The sequence below is a fragment of the Oryctolagus cuniculus genome, chromosome 6 (assembly GCF_964237555.1).
Source record: "Oryctolagus cuniculus chromosome 6, mOryCun1.1, whole genome shotgun sequence".
In the NCBI taxonomy this organism is placed as follows: domain Eukaryota; kingdom Metazoa; phylum Chordata; class Mammalia; order Lagomorpha; family Leporidae; genus Oryctolagus; species Oryctolagus cuniculus.
The window spans coordinates 119,674,701-119,694,508 of NC_091437.1; the positions used below are offsets into that span (position 1 = coordinate 119,674,701).

Consider the following 19,808-nt stretch of genomic DNA (forward strand, 5'->3'; position numbering starts at 1 on the left):
GCAAGAGTGCTTCTTGGTCCTCCCGTGCTTCGACCTTGCTAAAAGATTCCCCCTGCCCCACTCTCTGTCATTTTGCAGTGCTGTCTGGCACTTGTGGGCATCAGGTTTTGTTGCTTTCTGAGTACTTCTCATCTAAAATGTTAATACTGCCAGACGTGTGCACCCAGGCCAATAAACACCCCAAGTGCGTTTTTGGAGGCTCCAGTGAATGGCCTCCCTCCCTGCACCCGCAGTGCCTTCTGCGGGCTCTGACCCAGGCCTCATGGAGGCCTCCCTGAGCTGAGGCTGGTGCCTTCCGCTCCCCGCCAGGCTCAGCTCTCCTGGGTCATCCTGAAACAGCTCCTCTTTAACCTGTCACAGCTCTGTTTGGAAATATGCAAGCCCTGGCCCTTGTCTTTGGAACCAAGTCCACTTCCCAGCCTGGAGCTCCGAGCTCCCCCACTGCTCTCAGGTTACCTTTCCTGCTCGCTCACTCCCTGCTGCTCCTGTGACAGGCAGTTAGTATATCAAGCGCTTCACTGTCAGTCCTCCTGGTATTTCTATGAGATGGGCATTAGTATCCTTGTTTCTCGGATGAACAAATTGTGCCTTATCCAGACCAAGTACTTGCCGTTAAATAAACCCATGCACTTAGTTTTCTTATGGCTAAATAAACTCAGTGAGAAACAACAGAAATTTATTCTCTCACAGTCAGAGATGCCAGAAACCCACACAGTGGGGTTGGCAGGGCCATGATCCCCGCTGAAGACTTTAGGGGGACGCTTCTTGTGCCTCCCACTCTGGGGGTGCCGCTCACCCCTTGGCTTGGAACTGCATCTGCCCCATCTCTGTGTGGCCTTCCTCTCTGTATCCCAACCTCTTCCTCTTCTAGGGGCGCCACACAGTGGACTTAGGGCCCACCCTCAATCCAGGATGCCTTAGCTCAAGCTCCTTCCCTAACGACCCCTGCAAAGACCTTTTTTCCAAATCAGGTCACATTTTGAGGTTCAAATACGCACGAATTTTCAGGGAAACCCTATTCAATCCACTATACTCAACAAGTAAGAATTTGAAACTAGATCTATTGACTCCAAGCCTCACACATTTAACACATGCCGGAAACTCCTGGTAGAACAAGATTTCACTCATTTTCTGAATAGGTGTTTCCCGTCCCTCCTCGCTGTCTCTGCCCATGCTGTTTTCTTTTTTTCTTCTTCTTCTTTTTAAAGATTTATTTATTTATTTGAAAGGCAGAGTTACAGAGAGGTAGAGAGAGAGAGAGAGATCTTCCTTCCACTGATTCACTCCCCAAATGGCTGCAATGGCCAGCACTGAGCTGATCTGAAGCCAGAGGCCAGGAGCTTCTTCTGGGTCCCACGCAGGTGCAGGGGCCCAAGGACTTGGGCCATCTTCTGCTGCTATCCCAGGCCACAGCAGAGAGCTGGATCAGAAGTGGAGCAGCCGGGACTCGAACCGGTGTCCATATAGGATTCCTGCACTGCAGGCAGAGGCTTAGCCCACTGCGCCAGCGTGCCCGCCCCATGCTGTTTTCTTTACACAGGTCCATCTTTCCTTCTTTCTTCCTTTCAACCACCCCTACTTGGTCTTCAAGGTTCAGCTCAATGCCACTTCCTCCAAGAAGACATCCGTGACTGCACCAGCCAACCACGAAATTCTTTCTCCCATTCAACTCCCACTGCCTCACCTCCCACATCATAGCCATGACCGTGATGATGCCCTTATGATCATCAATGTCCAGTCTCAATTTGCACACAGCTATCTTCCTTCCACACCATGCCCACTTTCCATGGCTGTTCATCCACCATCAGCTTCTTAAAGGCCAAACTGTCGGCCAGCACCGCAGCTCGCTAGGCTAATCCTCCACCTGCGGTGCCAATTCTGTGCCGGTTGCCCCTCTTCCAGGCCAGCTCTCTGCTGTGGCCCGGGAGTGCAGTGGAGGATGGCCCAAGTGCTTGGGCCCTGCACCCCATGGGAGACCAGGAGAAGCACCTGGCTCCTGCCTTCAGATTAGCGCGGTGTGCTGGCCACAGCGGCCATTGTGGGGGTGAACCAACAGTAAAGGAAGACCTTTCTCTCTGTCTCTCTCTCTCACTGTCTACTCTGCCTGTCAAAAGAAAAAAAAAAAGGCCAAACTGTCTCCATGCACTGTGTGGTCTCCACACCACCTGGCACAGGCAGGAGACACTAAAAATGGCAAAGTGAATCCACAACCGTTTGCCACTCCCTGCCCAGACAGTTCAAACAAAATCAAGCAAAAACACAGGGCGCTGAAAAACCAATCTATCTCAAATGCTCCCACTTCCCCAAAATGGAATTTTTAAAAAATAGATTGATACTTTCCCGCATCTAATCAATACTTTTAAGAATTTTCTTCCTGCTGGCGCTGTGGTATATCAGGTAAAGCCACCACCTGCAGTGCCAGCATTCCATGTGGGTGCCGGTTCAAGCCCCAGCTGCTCCTCTTCAGATCCAGCTCTCTGCCATGGGCTGGGAAAGCAGTGGAGGATGGCCCAAGTGCTTGGGCCCTGCACCCGCGTGGGAGACCTGGAGGAAGCTCCTGCCTCCTGGCTTGGAATTGGCTCATCTCCAGCCATTACGGCCATCTGCGGAGTGAACCAGTGGATGGAAGACCTCTCTCTTTCTCTCTGCCTCTGCCTCTCTGTAACTCTTTCAAAAAAATAAATAAATCTTTTTTTTTTTTTAATTTTCTTCCTTCCTTTATCTAATGTCAGAAAATCCATTTCCTTCCTGGTATTATCTTCCTGCAGCTTTTTCATTTACTTCCCGCCTCCAGTGCCCCTTTTTCTGACTTCTCAGACCAGACTGACTGCTCTGGAGATCTGAGGCCAAGGACAGAGTCTGAGCCATCGCGGGAGTCCCTGCACTGTCAGGGCCCGGGGCCGCACGGTGTCCGAGCAATGCGGGTGCATGAGCCTGTTCTCCCGTGGCGATGACTCACGCTCTGAAAGGTCACACATTCCCTCACCCCTCGAGGAGCTGTCGCTATGTCATGGTACAGATGGGGAAGGTGAGACTGGGAGAGGATGCACATACTTACCTGTGAAGTGATTAAACTAGATGGAGGGGCCGGCGCTGTGGTGCAGGTTAATCCTCCACCTGCGGTGCCAGCATCCCATATGGGCGCCAGTTCTAGTCCCAGCTGCTCCTCTTCCGATCCAGCTCTCTGCTGTGGCCCAGGAGGGCAGTGGAGGATGGCCCAAGTGCTTGGGACCCTGCACCCGCATGGGAGACCTGAAAGCAGCTCCTGGCTCCAGGCTCATGGCTTTGGATCAGCCCAGCTCTGACCATTGTGGCCATGTGGGGAGTGAACCAGCAGATGGAAGACCTTTCTCTCTGTCTCTCCTTCTCACTGTCTATAATTCTGCCTCTCAAATAAATAATAAAAAAATCTTAAAAAAAAAAAAGCCAGATGGAAACCCAGGTCTATCTGATTCCAGATCTGTTAGATTGGCCTACAGCCTACTGGGTCAAGCCCTGCTGTGACAATGCTGAACACACCCACAAGCCTGAGAGGCCTGGGAACTTGGGTCTGATGGCCATTTGGCAGGACAATCTGGAACAGGTGGTGAGCAAGGTTGAGTCTGAGAACAGAGAATAGTGTAGATAAAGGGTGTGTATATTCTGTGTGTTTGTAGCATGCATGTGTACTACATGTATTCTATGTGTGTATGTGTGCTGTGTGTTCGCTGTATGTAAAAGTGGTATGCTTTATGTACATGTGTGTGCTTTGTGTGGGGTGATAGATGGGAATGAAAAGAGAAACCATTTAGGGAACTAGAATATGCAAATGCACATTTCACATCTGAACACACCTGGATGAGTCACTTTGCCCTTGAACTAGTTTGCAGTGAGATAGCCTGTTGACTTCACGGAGCCATGGGAAGAGCCATGAAATTCCAGAGGAAACAGTAAGGAAAGTCCCAATACATGCAAGGCAGCGAACTGAGAGTAGAGGGGTAAAGGGAAAAGCAGTGGTCTCTGGGTTGAAGGAGCTTCCTTCCAAGCTGGAGGAGATAGACATATAATACTAACTGTAATTTAGGCAAAAAGGAAGATGGGCAATAATAAACATGAGCATTTCTTAAGCTCTTTACTGTACAATAGATTGAAACATGCTAATCTCACAGCAATCATAAAAAGAAAAATTGATAGCTAGAAACACTTGACTACCCCAAAGACACACCAAAGTTAATGGCACAGCCGAGATGCACCCAGGCCTGTGTAACCTGAATCTTTACTCTTATCACCTCCCTGGACTGTTTCCTTGAGCAACTCAAAGACATAAGGTACACAGAGATAGAGACCTTGGCTCTTAACTTGGAAAATGAAGAAGAAAGAGCCAATGAAACAGAGCAGGCACACCTTTTAAAACGGTGTCACTTCAGGCAACGTCCAATGACTGTCACTATCACTGTGTGTCTGACTTAAAACACAGGGAGGCAGGCTCCTGAGAGTGAATGAGGTGCAGCAGGGGCCAGAGAAGACGTGACAGGGCAACACCAGGTGGCTCCATTCCAGCAAAAGGGTTGCACAGGCTGCTGGAGCCATGCCCCGTGGTCAGTGTCAAACTGCATTAACGTCAGGGAGAGAGCTTGGGGGAAGACTTGCCCGGCTAAATCTCAGGCTCAAAATCACATTTCATTCTTTTTTTTTTTCCCTCCCCTAATCCTTTACAACCTCCTCTAATGCTTTAGTCAGGCTTAAGACCGTGGGCCTTTGGGGAGCAAAGCAAGGCCCATCTGCACAGTCAGGAATTTACACACCAATGGAAAAGGTCAATCAGGCTTTCACTATAACTTTGCATTTTGATGACCCCAAACACTTCCCAACTGTATCAGGCAAAAATAACTTTGCGTGACTGCAGATCATGATTCCAAAGGAGAGATGCTGCGGACCCTCTGTAAAGCAGGTAAGGATGGCTGGGCTATTGCTAATGAGAAAAAGCAATGAAATAACAGGTTTGTCACTTTAGAACACGCTTGCTCTAAAAGTTATATATGAATAATCATAGTCATCTTCTTGGGGGAGGAAAACATTTAAGAATGCCTTTTTTTCAAATATTTTATTTCTTTTATTATAAGACATATAGGTAAAAACTTGCATATTTTGAAAAAAGATAGAAAATGGTAATAAAATGGACGTTTTCTTGCTAAGAAATATGTTCATAAATATGCTTTATCAAATGTTAAAATGGTTATTTTGCAAAATAATAATAAATAGAGCAGAGCTGTGGCATCCAAGGGTTACCCCAAAGCCCTGGAAGCTTTTGTGTTGTGCGGTTTATAAAAAATTCAGACGTTTGATTATATTGAAACATTTGGCATTTTGCACTGCAGGATATCAGTAATTCAGATTTCTAAAAATTTATATGATGGCTCCATGGGTTAAAAAATAATGAAACACGAAAGGTGGTTTGATTAAGTAGACTTTGATTAATTTGCCCCTAAATAAAAAATGTGAAGACACATAAGATACAATTTCTGAACTTATAGGTGGTACACATATCAGTTCCCAATTCTACAGATCTCTGTGGGTACTGAACAGAAATTGTTGGTACGCTTTAGTTTCCAGCAAGGTCCGCCAGTTCTTTTCACAGTTTGATGGATTAATCAGAGCCATGACCGTGAGGACGAGCCTACCTCTACAAGTCCCAGCTCCACGAAGACAAGGTATGTGGAAACTTCTCCCTCCTTGGAGTAAACTCTCAGATACCTTCCCAATATCTGTTTATGAGTCATTGGCCTCAAATTCACATATCAGAACACTGGGCAAAATTTTTATGAGAAAACTTCTTGTTGTAGATATTCTTCTGTGTGCTTCAATTCTCTACTATCCAAAGGAGAGAAGAAACACATATGAACACCAAACATGTCCTCCCATGAGTCTGGGGTGTTCGGGTAACAAGATCAGGCTCTTCCTGTAAATAAATACTGACTCTGTTCAAGGATCTTTCATTTCCCATGCACCATGTTGCCCAAGAGGCTCGCACGTGAGTTCTGGGCTGCAATGGGGAAAGCCACATCCAGCGATCCTTAAGAATCCAATCTAATATAGATTATTGGCCCCAATGGCCTTCTACGATGTCCATGGGGGGGGGACATCCGGGTCACTCTGGGAGCTCAGAGCACAGAAAGGTCATGGCACGACTTGGACTTGAGCTTGAAGGCCATATTCTTGTTGTTCTTGGCCACGATCTTGCCCCAGAAGCGCCTGGCTTTCCTGGGGATGCTCTCCCTCCTTTTCTGGTAGGCCAGCCGCCGCTCATTCTTCTCCTTGCTGTCCCGCCGGAGGCGGACCTGCCGCACGATGCCCTCAAACAGCTCCTTCACGTTGTGCTGGACAGCCGCTGAGGTCTCGATGAACTTGCAGTCAAACACCACGGCACACGCTCTCCCTTCTGGTAAGCGAAGGCGGGGAGAAGAAGGTCAGAGGGCAAACAGATTAGGATGAGTCCTGACTTGAACTCGTTCTCAAGCTAATTCCAAGTCAAATGCGAACCACTATCGCACACGCCCTCCAAGGCCAGTGTCTTTACAGGAGGGTCCCTGGAAGCAGGACACAGGCTTCCAAAAACTCATGGAAAAGGGATTTCAAAGATAAGGTTCTTCGGGTGCAAAAAATTTTGAACCCCATGCATCTTCTTTTTCCTAATATGCGTTTTTCATGGGCTCCCTGAAGTTCTCTCATATGCATAGTTTTCAAAATATCTTTGTACCAACATAAATTATCTTGTAATCCCATTTCCCACAAACTTTTTGAGGTATCCTCATCTAGTGATGCTAATTAAACCAATAAAAGTACAGCCTTAATGTACTGCAGACCTACCATGTGCTAAGAACTACACTAAGCTACTTCTAAACATTTTCAGTGCTCACAAAGGTCTTGGAAAATATATTAGTAATCTATTACCTAGATGAAAAAGATGAGAAGAGTCTTTTAAAAACTGAGGGAGTTCATATAGCCTGGAAGTGAGCCCAGGGCTGCTTCATTCTCAAGCCCGTGTTCCTAAATCTTTCTTCTGACTTGAAAATAAGGATGCTGAATATCAGAATGCTCCACTATGTGGCTTTCCTCTCTTTATAAAAAAGAAAAACAGTAGGGATGGGATATTTTGAAAAAGATTTGAGGGTTTTGCAAACATGTAAAACACAGCAAACTATCCTAGCTTCTCTGGAAGCATCTCTACTTCAAATGTTTCACGGTTTTCAATGACCCCCTACTGCAGTTCAGCCTTGGAAGACAATGCTTACTGTTGACAGTCACATCCTTGCAGTAAGACCTTGCCAAACTAGCTTAGGGCATTCTCCTTATGAGGCTTCTTTTCTCCTCTACAGGGCCCGGCAATGCAGTACTTTAATTTTACAATCATGGCAAAGACCAAATCTGCATTAGGCCAATAAAGTCCCAGTGGCCCTAAAAGCACTCGAGTCTGTACACAGCACATATGAATCAGCCCTGAACTAAGTGTGAACAAGTGTGCTTGACACCACCAGACTGTGCCTTAACTGGAAGCAGGGAACAGGGAGGAGAAGGGTGTTCCCAGGTTTAGAGGAACCAGAGTCAACCAGAATAAATGATTGCTTCCAGTGACTCTTTCTCCCAGCTCCCCTAAGTCAGAGTTCACTATCCTTCCTGTATGAGGACACTTCTTTCACTTCCCTGAATGCTTGGGATCTCCCTGGAGAATACAAAGGACAAAGAGAAAAGGTCAAGGACTGCCAGTATTTGCTGAGCATGAACTCTTCCCTAAAGGAATTCCAGGAAACCTCTTGGAGCTGGGGAGAGGAGAATCCTGCAGGTAGACCAGATGGCCAATAGAACAGCACCCAGCATGGGAATGAACTGCTGGGGCTATAGGAGTTAGTGGTACACCTAAAACTGTGTAGGACTGTTTTGAGTCCTTGTCCCCAGCCTCATGAGAGAGAGGAGGAAGGGCACCTGTCGGCAGGCAGAAGCACACCACCCAGGATGTTTCCGCAGTCCTGGCACCACCCCTCATACCTGATACAGACACTTCCCGGCACCGCACTAAATCACTTTTATTGCCAACCAAAATGATCGGAATGTCCTCTGTCTGCCGGGCTCTGCGGAGCTGGATTCGCAGCTCAGATGCCTTCTCAAAGCTTGCTCGGTCTGTGATGGAGTAGACAATAAGGTAGGCGTCCCCGACTTGCATGCAGTGGTCTTGCAGCCATTCGTTCTCCCCCTAACGAAATGACAAGATCTGCCGTGAGCTCATGCTGGCCTGGGAAAAGAGGTGTCAGTTTGCAGAGAGGCAGTATTTGTATCCTAAAGTGCCCATGCTGGTAAGAGAAGGAAACTACTTTCAACTCCCCAAAGTACATTGCTCGCCCAGGTCAACCAGATGCCCGGGGGCTGTAACCATGGCTGGTAGTACAGTATTTGTGTCAGAAGTTTTTACTTTCTGATTTCTTCTACAGCTTGAGTTGATAAATTAAACAAATACCCTGCCAAACAAAATTTCCATCTTCTATCTAAACTTCCAAAAAGGAGCCTTTTCTGACTACTCAAAAACATTTTGCTTTTCCCAAGTAACAAAATTAAGAATCATTTAAGGAGAATAGGTGGATTTTCTTTTTTTATAGAAAGCTTTTATTTAATAAATATAAATTTCATAAGTACAAGTTTTGGATTATAGCAGTTCTTCCCACCCCAAAACCATCCCACCTCCTGCTCCTCTCTCATCCTATTCTTCATTAAGATTCATTTTTAATTAGCTATATATACAGAAGATCAACTCTATACTAAGTAAAGATTTCAACAGTTTGCACCCACACAGATACACAAAGTAGAAAGTACTGTTTGAAGACTACTTTTTAGGTGGGTTTTCATTAAACAAAAGGTATAACTTACATGCTCAGAAGCCCAAAATCTTTAAAAAGCAAACATCAAAAACTAGCATTGAGAATAACAACTTCACCTAAGATGGTCTTATATAATTGAAAATAACTGTTCACAGGGCCGGTGTTGTGGCATAGCAGATAAAGCTGTTGCCCACAAAGCCGGAATCCCATATGGGTGCCAGTTTGAAGTCCCAGCTGCTCCACTTCTGATCCAACTCCCTGCTAGTGTGCCTGGGAAGGCAACAGAAGACGGCCCATGTGCTTGGTCCCCTGCCCACCCATGAGAGAGACTTGGATGGAGTTCTGGGCTTATGGCTTCAGCCTGGCCCAGCCCCTACAGTTGCAGCTGTTTAGGGAGTCAAAGAGAAAATGAAAGATTGTTTCTTTCTCTCTCTCTCTCTCACTCTCTCTCTCTCCTCCCCACCCCACTCTGTCACTCTTCCTTTCAAATAAATAAATCTAGAAGAAAAAAAAATGAAGCCATCCAAAAAATTTTTTTTTTATTTTTTGACAGGCAGAGTGGACAGTGAGAGACAGAGACAGAGAGAAAGGTCTTCCTTTTGCCGTTGGTTCACCCTCCAATGGCTGCTGCGGCCGGCGCACCGCGGCCGGCGCACCGCGCTGATCCGATGGCAGGAGCCAGGAGCCAGGAGCCAGGAGCCAGGTGCTTTTCCTGGTCTCCCATGGGGTGCAGGGCCCAAGCACCTGGGCCATCCTCCACTGCACTCCCTGGCCACAGCAGAGAGCTGGCCTGGAAGAGGGGCAACTGGGACAGAATCCGGCGCCCCAACCGGGACTAGAACCCGGTGTGCTGGCGCCACTAGGCGGAGGATTAGCCTAGTGAGCCGCGGCGCCGGCCCGCCATCCAAAAATTTAAAAAAAAAAAAAAAAAACTGTTCATACTTTCATACTTGTTCACACTTCCCCTAAACAAATACCCTTTTCTATATTTTTAATAGAACTAGGAGCGGCCGGCACCGTGGCTCAATAGGTTAATCCTCCGCCTTGCGGCACCGGCACACCGGGTTCTAGTCCTGGCTGGGGTGCCGGATTCTGTCCCGGTTGCCCCTCTTCCAGGCCAGCTCTCTGCTGTGGCCCGGGAGTGCAGTGGAGGATGGCCCAAGTGCTTGGGCCCTGCACCCACATGGGAGACCAGGAGAAGCACCTGGCTCCTGCCTTCTGATCAGCGTGCTGCGCCGGCCGCAGCGGCCATTGGAGGGTGAACCAACGGCAAAAAGGAAGACCTTTCTCTCTGTCTCTCTCTCACTGTCCACTCTGCCTGTCAAAAAAGAAAAAAAGAAAAAAAAATAGATCTAGGAGCAAATCCTGCAGCATGCATATTATTCAGAGCTCATTTGGGGAGGACCTCTTCCTTGGAACAGGCTTGTTCTTCAGAAGAAAGTGTTTTCAATCAAGAAAATGAGCTCACCTTGTTGGAATACCAGGATCCTAGGACAAGGTCACCCTCACAACCAACAGCCTATTGAAAGGCAAGGCCTGGTGAACATGCAGAGAACCTGAGTTGGGCATACCTTATTTTCCCACATATCCAGGAGTATAATGGTTGCACTCTCCCCATCCACAATCAGGGTTCGCTCATATGTATCTTCTGGAAAAGAACAGAACAGTGGTTTTTGGACTCAGGAGAAAATGCAACATTCTTACCTAAGAGAGTCGTGTAAACAATTATGCTAGCAAATAAACCTACTAAGCATGCAATGAATGATGGAAATACACAAATATTTGCAAAGATAAATTACTACGTTTTTGTCACCTTCAACGACATTCTACACACAGTCCGAAAACACCTGACATGCAAGGCATTCATTTTGATCACTCCAGGACCTTTTATACAGAAAAATCATTTATGCAGATAAGCCCACATAAGAGCTTTGTACTCAGAGCCCCTGGCTGATGCTATGAGGCGGCATTAGCTGCAAGCCTCATTTTCATCAGCCTTATGTGCAATCCATTGTACCTTGCAGTGGGTGGTCACTGAATACCTACTGGTCATTTCAGGAGCTTCCAGCTCAGAGAGCTTTCTCCTCTACGGAGAAGTACAAGAGAAAAATCTAGCCCTGTCTGGGCTCCAGTTTGCTTCCTTTAAAATTTATGCAGCTCCCTAGGAATAAACAGGCTTGTTTTTCCATCCTGAGCCCAACAGCAGCGCAGCCTCCGTCTCTCCTTGGTAATGGAAACTTCCTCCCTGCATCTGTGCCCAGACTGGGTGTAGGGGAAGGGTGAGTGTGGTACAAGGGGCCTGGGAGACTCCAGCCTGGACTCATCTGGAGAACGCAGAGGCACGCTGGGATCTTTGCAAGAGGAATTCCCATCAGCAGAACCCACCCCTGCTCTATTTTCACAATGAGATTTCCTGTTTCAAATTTCATCATTTGAAAATAGTGATTTGTACCATGATGGGTCATTTTCCTTGCTGCTCTTGGTGCCTGGGATCTCTTTGCCTAGAGAGCCAAAGGCCTGTGCCCTTGACCGACAATGTCAAATTGCAGCACTGCTCTCCCCCCAATATTCCCTACGCTTTCCCCTGTTCCACGGTTCTCCATTGCTGAGTGCCGTCTGACACGCAAGACGCCCACTCATCCTATTAGTTTCTGTCCTTGCTGCTGCTTAGCATGTGGGCACAGAGATTTGCCTCTGTGCTACTTATTGCCCCCTCCAGTACCCAACACAGCGCCTGGCACACTGCAGGTGCTCAGGGAAACCCTGTGCAGTGAAGACATGAATGACAGATACAGCTCTGTGGCTGTGAGCACAAGCAGACCTGAAGCAGAACCTGGGTGCCACCCTTCATAACTACGTGGCTCTGGACCACCCACTGAAACTCTCAGAGCCTCAGTTTTCCTCGTCTGTGAAATGGGATTGACAACCACATTTGTTAAGCCTGGGAACAAAGCAAAAGCTCAACAAATGTTATCATCCCTTTTTCAGATGGAGGAAGCTGGTTCTTGCCTTACTCAGCATTTCCTACTGCAGGCTAACCCTAGCTTAGGAACGCCACCCTAGGGGCCAGTATTTGGCACAGTGGCTTAAGTTGCTGCCTGGAGTTCCCTACAACCCACACTGGAGTGCCTGGTTCAAGTCCCACTCTGCTTCTGATCCAGTTTCCTGCTCATGCACATCCTTGGAGGTAGCAGATGAGGGCCTAAGTATCCAGGTCCCTTCTACCCATGTGGGAAACCAAGGTGGAGTTCTGAGCTCTCGGCTTCTGCCTGGGCCAGCTTCAGTATCTGGGGAGTGAACTACCAGACAGAAGATCTCTTTCTATCCCTCTGCCTTTCAAATAAGATGAAAATAAATAAAACTTAAAAAAAAAAAAAGAATGCCACGTTAAGAAAACCAGGGAATTTTTTTGTCTCTTATTGGCAAAGGCTTTGGAAAAGCAATGCTTTTGATTGGCTGTTTCTCCTCCCAGGATCTGGAATCAAGAGAGGGGAATGACAGAAAACATGGACGGGGGCCAGCGCTGTGGCATAGTAGGTTAAGCTTCTACCTGTGGTGCCAGCATCCAATAGAGATGTCAGTTCAATATCCAGCTGCTCCACTTCTGATCCAGTGACCTGCTAATGGCCTGGGAAGGCGGTGGGGGATGGCCCTTGCACTTGGGCCCCTGCACGCATGTGGGAAGCCCAGAAGAAGCTCCTAGCTCCTGGCTCCTACCTTCAGACCAGCCCAGCTTTGGCCATTGCAGCCATTTGGGAAGTGAACCAGTGGATGGAATATATCTGTCTCTCATTCTCTCTGTAACTCTGCCTCTCAAATAAATAAATAAATCTTTTAAAAAACTAGAAAACATGGACAAATGAAAAGAAAGCTATCCAGGGACAGCTCTCCATTTCCACGCCTCCTTAAATGTCACTCTTCAAAAGCAGTGGTAACTGTTTTTCATTGGGATTAAGAATCTGCCACGCTCCTTGTGTTTGCCTCACCCACAACATGTGTGCCAATCCCAGTGGGGGGCATTCTGTGGCTTACTGGAGGGTGGGACCCACGACCTCCAGGTGCCAAACCATACAACCCAATAGAAACCATCAGAGCCTGGCGAGGGTGGGGCTGGCCACATCATCTGTTCTCCATACCTCTCCCTGCACTCAGAAAATGCTCCATGAAGCACCTTCCCTGCCCGGGCCCACTATCCACCACCCGAGAGCAGGCACAGGGAACTGACTAAGTTGAATGCCCAGTTGTCTAAAAAGAAACTTGCTGTGTTCCACTAGCTAAGGGCAAAAGCAAACCGAAACGTTCTCTTGGCCTAGAGGTATCAGAACACATCCAAGGGGAAGGGGACTAAGGATCACAGCAGTGAAAGTGGGCACTGGCCACTTAGCCACTCTGCTCCCAAGAGCCACTGCGCAGGAGACCTGGCAGCCTACAACACCTCTGTGCCCGCTGTGTGCCCCATGGACCCTCGCAACACACAGTGTGCCCTGCGTGGCACCTGCCTCTCACCTCGGCTCCAGCTCTCTCCTGCCCACAGGGTGGCTGTGCTCACCTTTTAGCCATTTCAAGCTCCCATCAATGTGAGGAGGTGGAAGTAGAATAGAATATGAAACTCCAGAAAAGTGCTTGTTGAGATTTGCTCTGGATTAAGATGGGTGGGGACAGAGCTGAGTCTGCAGTCTGGGCAGTTCAGTAATCAGTGTGTGGGGACGTCCTCTTCTGTCCAGGGCTCTGGATGGAAAGCGAGGTGGGGGTGGGGGGTGCCCACTCACTCTGCATACCAGCAGTAACCACCTGATGGCCGGGAGGAGGCTCCACAGGGGGCAACTGTGGCCGGGAGCATTTTCCCTGGACCCGGGGCCTTCTGCTTGTCTTTCCTCATTTGATCCCCCCTGACAGACTCTCTCCTCAACCAAACTTTAGTCTGGCTCCTCCAAACTCTCCTCTTGACCAGGCCTCTATCCTGGGCTTCTGTGCCCGTCCCTGCAAAGTCTGTGCCCATCACACCATGAGTCCTGTGTACTCAGTTTAGTGAGAATCCCCCACCATCAGCATCCGACCAAATCCCGGATCCCCCCAGCCGTGGTGTCTGAGTCTGTGGCCTGATTTAGCTCAACTCGTTACATGGACTTAGCATGTACTGGATGCCTCCTCTCAGTAATTTTCCATCCACCAACCTGCCTGCAACCTGCTCTTTGGTCATAAATCCCTCGTTCTAGTATTGGGAGTCTAGAGCAATCTCTCCCCAGATGGCAATAGTTCTGAATAATCTCCCTTACCATGTCAATATTTTCTTTAGTACCCCTTGTGCAGGGCCCTCCTGCCCAAGACTGGCTCAGGCATCCTCACACACTGGATTGTTCTGCAGTCCCTCAAAAGCTCTGAGGCCCTCGCATCCCTTCCCCTTGCAAACTCTCCCTTGCTTCCTGCTTTCATAGCCCAAGGAAGCCCAGGGAACCGTGGCAGAAACTGTTCTCTCCTGTAGTGGCTGTCACTCCTCTGTACATCTGCAAGGGCCCCAGCCAGTGATCAACGTAGACCAGGGCCAGGGGTAGGGGGGATGCGTGAACCTGTCAGTCTGAGAAGATAAGCACACTGAATGGAAACAGCAGAATCAGACTCCACATTCATATCTACCAGGCACTGGGCCACATGCTTCGTATGCTACCTGCTTGAACTTCCCACTATCCTATGAAGTAGGTATTACCCCAATTATTCTCATGAGGTAAAGTCAGCTTGTCTGAGAGTACCAGGTAGGTCAGTGTCAGAGCCAAGGTCCAACCCACCGGGGAGCCTGCAGGCCCGGTGCTGTCTCCCGGACTTCCCAGCCTGTGCATGGAGTGCCTGCTCAGCTCGCTCAGGCTTCCACACCCTACTTGCCTTTAGGGTTCAGCTTCCAGAGCGCTTCTCCCGTGAAACCCTTCCACAGCCAGAAGTCATTTTTCTCCTCCGAATTCCCACAGTCCTCTCCTAGTAACTCTCTCCAGACTCTGAGAACGCCCTGTCTTGATTCAGAGTTGGTACAGATTTGATCTCCATTGCACCCTGGGAGCATCGCAAAGAAGTCCCAGGAGTCCTTGTACAGCCTCACCGAGTCCCGGGCACGAGAGGGTGCTTCAGAAAGCTGGTGGAAAATGGAACTCAAAGCTAAGTGCATTTTGTTACAAAAACAAAAAACCAAATTTGAGATCCATGCATAGTTTTGCCATGAACTGTTTGAAACTCCCTGGATGTTTGGTAATTATTTAGGATTGAATGAATGAATGAATGAATGGTATTAAATGTATACAAAGAGTCGTAAGATTGTTGCAATATAATTGGAATAACATCCACCTTTATTAGAAGAAATGATGAGAATATTGAAGATTCTTTTTCTAATGGTTAATGGTGAATTTAAAAACAACAACAATATGGGGCTGTGCCTTATAAAACCTTCTTCTTCAGAAACATAAAAGCAACAGGGCCTGCAAAGAAGTGATGCGATCCTTGACGGTAGGAGTGAAGCTGCTCCCGAGGACATATTAGATGGGATGGGTCCCTTGGAGCTTTCTCACCGTCAAAGATTCTCTGTTTAAGGAGGTAGGAAAGGGACACTCTCGTCCTCTTCCTTGCCTCCTTCTTTTAACAGGTTTCCCAAGTGCAATGCCTGCATGACATGAACTGGTCTTCTGGGGACACCAGCCACTGGATGCATGCCCCACCAATGTAACAAACCAGTGCTTTTGAAAGTCCAGGATAGACAGATTGTTTCAATTCCCTCCTCTTCAAGACAGCTCTGAGTTGATGTATTCCTATGCCAATTCCCTAAGCACTTTATCCATCCTGCGGTACTCATTAAGTTCACCATGCTCTGAATTACGGCCACTGACAGAGAGCTCCTTCCTAGGATGGGCTACCTTATCCACCACAGGGTACCCCAGAGCCTTGCACAGAGCCAGGCTGATACCCCCACCCACAAGGCTGTGGTTCTTGGCAGCATTTGGAAGCTAAATTCGAGGCTGCAGGAAAGACTGTGAAAGAACACAGGGTTTGGGTTCAACCAAAACTAGGTTTAAACCCTGGCCATCTCATGCTTTGTCACCCTGCCAGTCACGTGATGTCGCAAGTCTCCATTTCTTCATATGTAAAATGTGGATATTAATACCAAATGGGCTCCACTTTAGTATTATCAAAAGTGCACATGGGAAGTACTTGGCACAGTGCCTGGCACACACATGGCAGGTGCCCCATAAATAGCAGCATGAGCAAAGCACTGAACTAAGATGACAAAATTCCAGACTCTACATCAGGCTCCTAAATCCTAAGCCCAGAGTCACTGGGTGATTCTTCATAAAGCAAATAACAAACAAACAGAAGGGACTAAGAAAGCACCCCTCTCGCAGCAAAGGCCCACCCCCCGGCATTGGTTCCTTCCTCTCTTCCAGCGAGAGTCACCCTCCAGCCCCTATGAAGAGAAGATCAATGCTACAACGTCCCCTTGCCTCTTGCTAAGCTGTAGTCCCTGAGATTTCGGAAGGGAGGAGGGAAATCAATGTTAACGTCCATGAGTCATCATTAATAGCCCAGTTCCTGAGCTGCCTCGGGCAGCCGTGGCCTCCCCGACCCTGCCACCGTCAAGAAGAATAAATCCCTTGGATGAAGCGGCTGCCGGTAGTGAGGAGTAGGCTTTGTGTGCATCACACAGAGGGGGCGGGAACTGAGTCATCACTAAGGTACCTTCCCACTCGGCAGGTCTGTGATTCAGGCTGAGTCGCAGCTGAGAGTATGGACAGAACACGTGAGTTGGGCAAGCACTGGACAGTTCTTCCTTTATTTCCACAGCAGCCAATTACCCTGGCCACACATGCTAAGACTGAAGCCGTGGCTGAATGACACTGTATGGATACCACTGGTCATGCGGATCTGCCTATCACTTCCCCGAACACAGGACTGTGGCTGACCTGCCACAGAGGAATACGTGTGCTCGTGATCAGTATAGGAAATAAGCAGGCCTTCTCTAAACATTTTAAATGAGATTACATGAGAAATCTTGTCTTGAAAAGCTGTAAGGCTCTATAGAAAATATGTATCAACATTGTGTACTTTAAATTTGTAACAAATTCTTATACCATTTCAAATATATATATATATATACACACACATATATATATTGAACTCTTTATCTGTACCCTTGAACGGCTCTAATATTGATGGAAACTAGTGAATTCTTGCAGTTTTTCAAATGCTGGGTTCCCTGGTATAACCCAGGGAAAGGCAGCATCTATCCCAAACTCAGGTAATAAGCTCTAGGTCAGAGTCGCCTAAGCCAGAAGTGGGATCCAGACCCCTACTCTCTGCCCTCTTCATCAGCCCACCCCCCCACCCACCCACCACCCCTTCAGACCTGGAATCTAAGACACTCCCTGCTGGCCCAGGTTCAGCAGATATGGGACCTGTCTTGGAGCAGTTCCATTTTCTTGTGCCAAGCTGGACCAAGGCTTTTCTGGGCACCCAGCTCCCTCACCCAGCGTGAAGAATGCACAGCCGCAGCTCAGCTCTCCAACAACCCACCACTCTTGCTCTTTCAGCCTGGACCACCGCTTGATGGATGGAAGCCCACCGAGGTGCACTACCTACCTCCCAGCACCTCGCAGTCGCTGTCCATGCTGTCATGCACGCCCGCAAAGATGTTGGCCAGAGTGGACTTGCCCACTCCCTGCCCCCCGATGAGCACCACCCGGTAGTAGGTGTTCCCCGACTCCGAGGAGATGACGGAGTCCGTGGAGTCGGAGGACCAGCTCCGGCGGCAGTGGTCGTCCGGGGCGGCAGCGGGGCGGTGGCGGTGGCTGTACTGGTGGGGCTCTTTCTGGATCATCAGATGCCTGCCGTCAGCCGGGATGCTCCAGCGCTGCTGCTGGGGCTGCATGCCCACGGTGCTCTGGCGCAAGGTGACATTGTTCAGAGTCATCGTCGGGTCCTAGGGAGCAGAGCAGCCAAGAAGCCAGCATTAGCAAGCATGAGCGAGAGTCAGGGGCGGTCGTCAGTGACGTGGTGACGACCAAGTATCCTAACATCAGTGCACCAGTGAAACAGTCCCCAAACCCCAAGCAGCCAGGCCCTCGCCGGGACACACACCCCACACCATTTGCACAGATTAAAAAGTACCATTAACATGGCCCATTGCCCGTGGGTTTCCTCCATCCTTGGGGACTCCTGTGATCCCCACTCAGAGCTGGCTCAGAGGCAACCAGAGAGAGCCGACAACCTCCCAAGAAGGCTTGAAAAGCAACAAGTTAATGTTGCTGGAGACCAGCTGGCCAGGTTGGGTGCTCTTGTCTAAACAAGGCTCTTACTGCACCAGCGGACAGCGGGCGTTTGTGCCTCGGTGGGAAACACGTGGCCATGACATCACTCTCCCCAACCCCCAACCCCCTACCCCCTACCACCCCCCCACCGTGCGACTGGACAGGCACTTATGGGAACTTCCATGTTTAGTCAAGACGCCCTGATGCTCTCCAGCTGCCTGGACAGACCGTTAGCGGGGGGCAGGGGGATTCTGGAGGGTTACAGTCACCTCCCCTCACCCCACCCCGGGCTCCTCACCCACGTTGGGGAATGACCTGCTCACGTCCAGACCTATCCACTGGCAGAGGAGGCACCTCGCTCTGAGCAAACCACATCCCTCCCGCAGGGTTCTTCGACTCAGACATCTGGAAGCCAATCAGAAGGCCAGAGCCCCTCCTACAACTTTCCCTTCGCAAGACTGCCTCTCCGCACACTCCGCGGCCACCAGAGATGGAGTACAAAAAGGTCGTGGAAAACGGAATCCAAATTGCTAAGTTTATTTGGCTGCAAACAATTGTGCAATCCGTGCATACCGATGGCAGCCCTTGCATTTCCATCAGCGAGATCCGGCCGGTGCGAGTGAGAAAGAACTGGACAAACATTCTGTTCCCCAGCCTCACCCCCAAACTCCGCGCCCCAACACCTCGCCCACTACCTGGCCGGCGATTTTTAACCCAAACGACAAGAGCAGGAGGTGTCCTGAGGACTACCCTCTGTCGGTACGGAACTGTAGGAGGCGGCGAGCCTCCCCCTGAGGCAATCAAGGGGACAGAAGCGACAACCCCTGCACCTGAGGCTCTGCGCCCCCTTCTGCCCCGTCCGCCCACTCCCACAGAAAACCACAGCTCGACTGAGCACCCCAAGGGCTCCCTTCCCAACTTGAAAAGTTGCGCCCGCGGGGGTCACGCCCACTCCCTGCCCGCTAGGGGCCGCGGCTCCCGGGAGCCCCTCACGCAGCGCGCCCCTTACTTGGCACGGCCGGGGCCGGCGGTCCGCGTGGGTATGCGCACACACGCGCACGCGCGTCACTCCGCAGGGGGATCCGGGCAGCCGAGCGCGTTGCTGCTGCACGGTGGCCGCCGTCCGAGCCGCCGCCTGCGGCCGCCGCGGCCCCGCGGTTTATAGCGAGCGCCGCTGGCCCGCGACCGGGCTTTTCCGTGACGTCAGCGTCCCCGCCGGGAGGGGGCGGCTCTGCAGCAAACTCCGGAGTGGCAAGCGGCTTGGCCGAAGCGGTTACTCGCAGTCACGTGAGCCCGCTCCCCCTTTTAAAAGAAAACAATGACAGTTCAATCCTGGGCCTCTTTTGTTTTATTTTATTTTTACCAGGTGCACATAGGAAAATGGAAAAATACATGGAGTGCTGTTTAATCGCCCTTCCCAGCAGAGCACTTGCGAGCTGTCGGGATAAAGGATGGGTCTTAGTGGCGAGCCCAACTCTGCCTCCCCAAAACAAAACACAAGGCCCAGGCCAGTGTTGGTGGGGACGTTAGCCCCCTGCGTGGGGGCCGCAGCCACCTGGAATGACCAGGGCTTGGTGCAGCTGCATTGTCTGCAAGGAACACGGGCTCAGCCTGCCTCCAGTCACCTTCTCTCCCGGCGGCCAAGGGAGGGAGGAGGGCGCCCCACTCGGTTTTATTTCCC

General features: G+C 49.7%; 1 protein-coding gene across 4 annotated transcripts; it reads right to left on the minus strand.

Annotated features, from left to right (window-relative positions):
* Window positions 1-5,068: 5,068 nt before the first annotated feature.
* Window positions 5,069-19,318, minus strand: GEM (GTP binding protein overexpressed in skeletal muscle). 4 transcript variants are annotated; one of them, XM_008255749.4, is made up of 5 exons: window positions 19,137-19,318; window positions 17,460-17,799; window positions 10,418-10,494; window positions 8,023-8,227; window positions 5,069-6,418 (listed from the first exon to the last, which is right to left on the minus strand). In XM_008255749.4, exons 2-5 carry the CDS (start codon window positions 17,788-17,790, stop codon window positions 6,141-6,143), a joined length of 891 nt encoding a protein of 296 aa, XP_008253971.1. In that variant the 5' UTR covers window positions 17,791-17,799; window positions 19,137-19,318; the 3' UTR covers window positions 5,069-6,140. The 4 variants fall into 4 exon arrangements, with proteins under 4 accessions (XP_008253971.1, XP_069931953.1, XP_069931954.1 ...); XM_070075852.1 differs by lacking the exon at window positions 19,137-19,318 and adding an exon at window positions 18,701-19,037; XM_070075853.1 differs by lacking the exon at window positions 19,137-19,318 and adding an exon at window positions 18,426-18,652.
* Between the last annotated feature and the right edge of the window lie 490 nt (window positions 19,319-19,808).

Bases quoted from the DNA above. Each gene is read 5' to 3' on its own strand.
- GEM (XM_070075852.1), bottom strand. From the start codon at position 18,769: ATGTTTGTCCAGTTCTTTCTCACTCGCACCGGCCGGATCTCGCTGATG. The intron at 17,800-18,700 runs GTATGCACGGAT...TCTGCTCCCTAG, and splicing joins AAATGCAAGGGCTGCCATCG to GACCCGACGATGACTCTGAA. The intron at 8,228-10,417 runs GTATGCCCAACT...TCATTTCGTTAG, and splicing joins TGGATATGTGGGAAAATAAG to GGGGAGAACGAATGGCTGCA.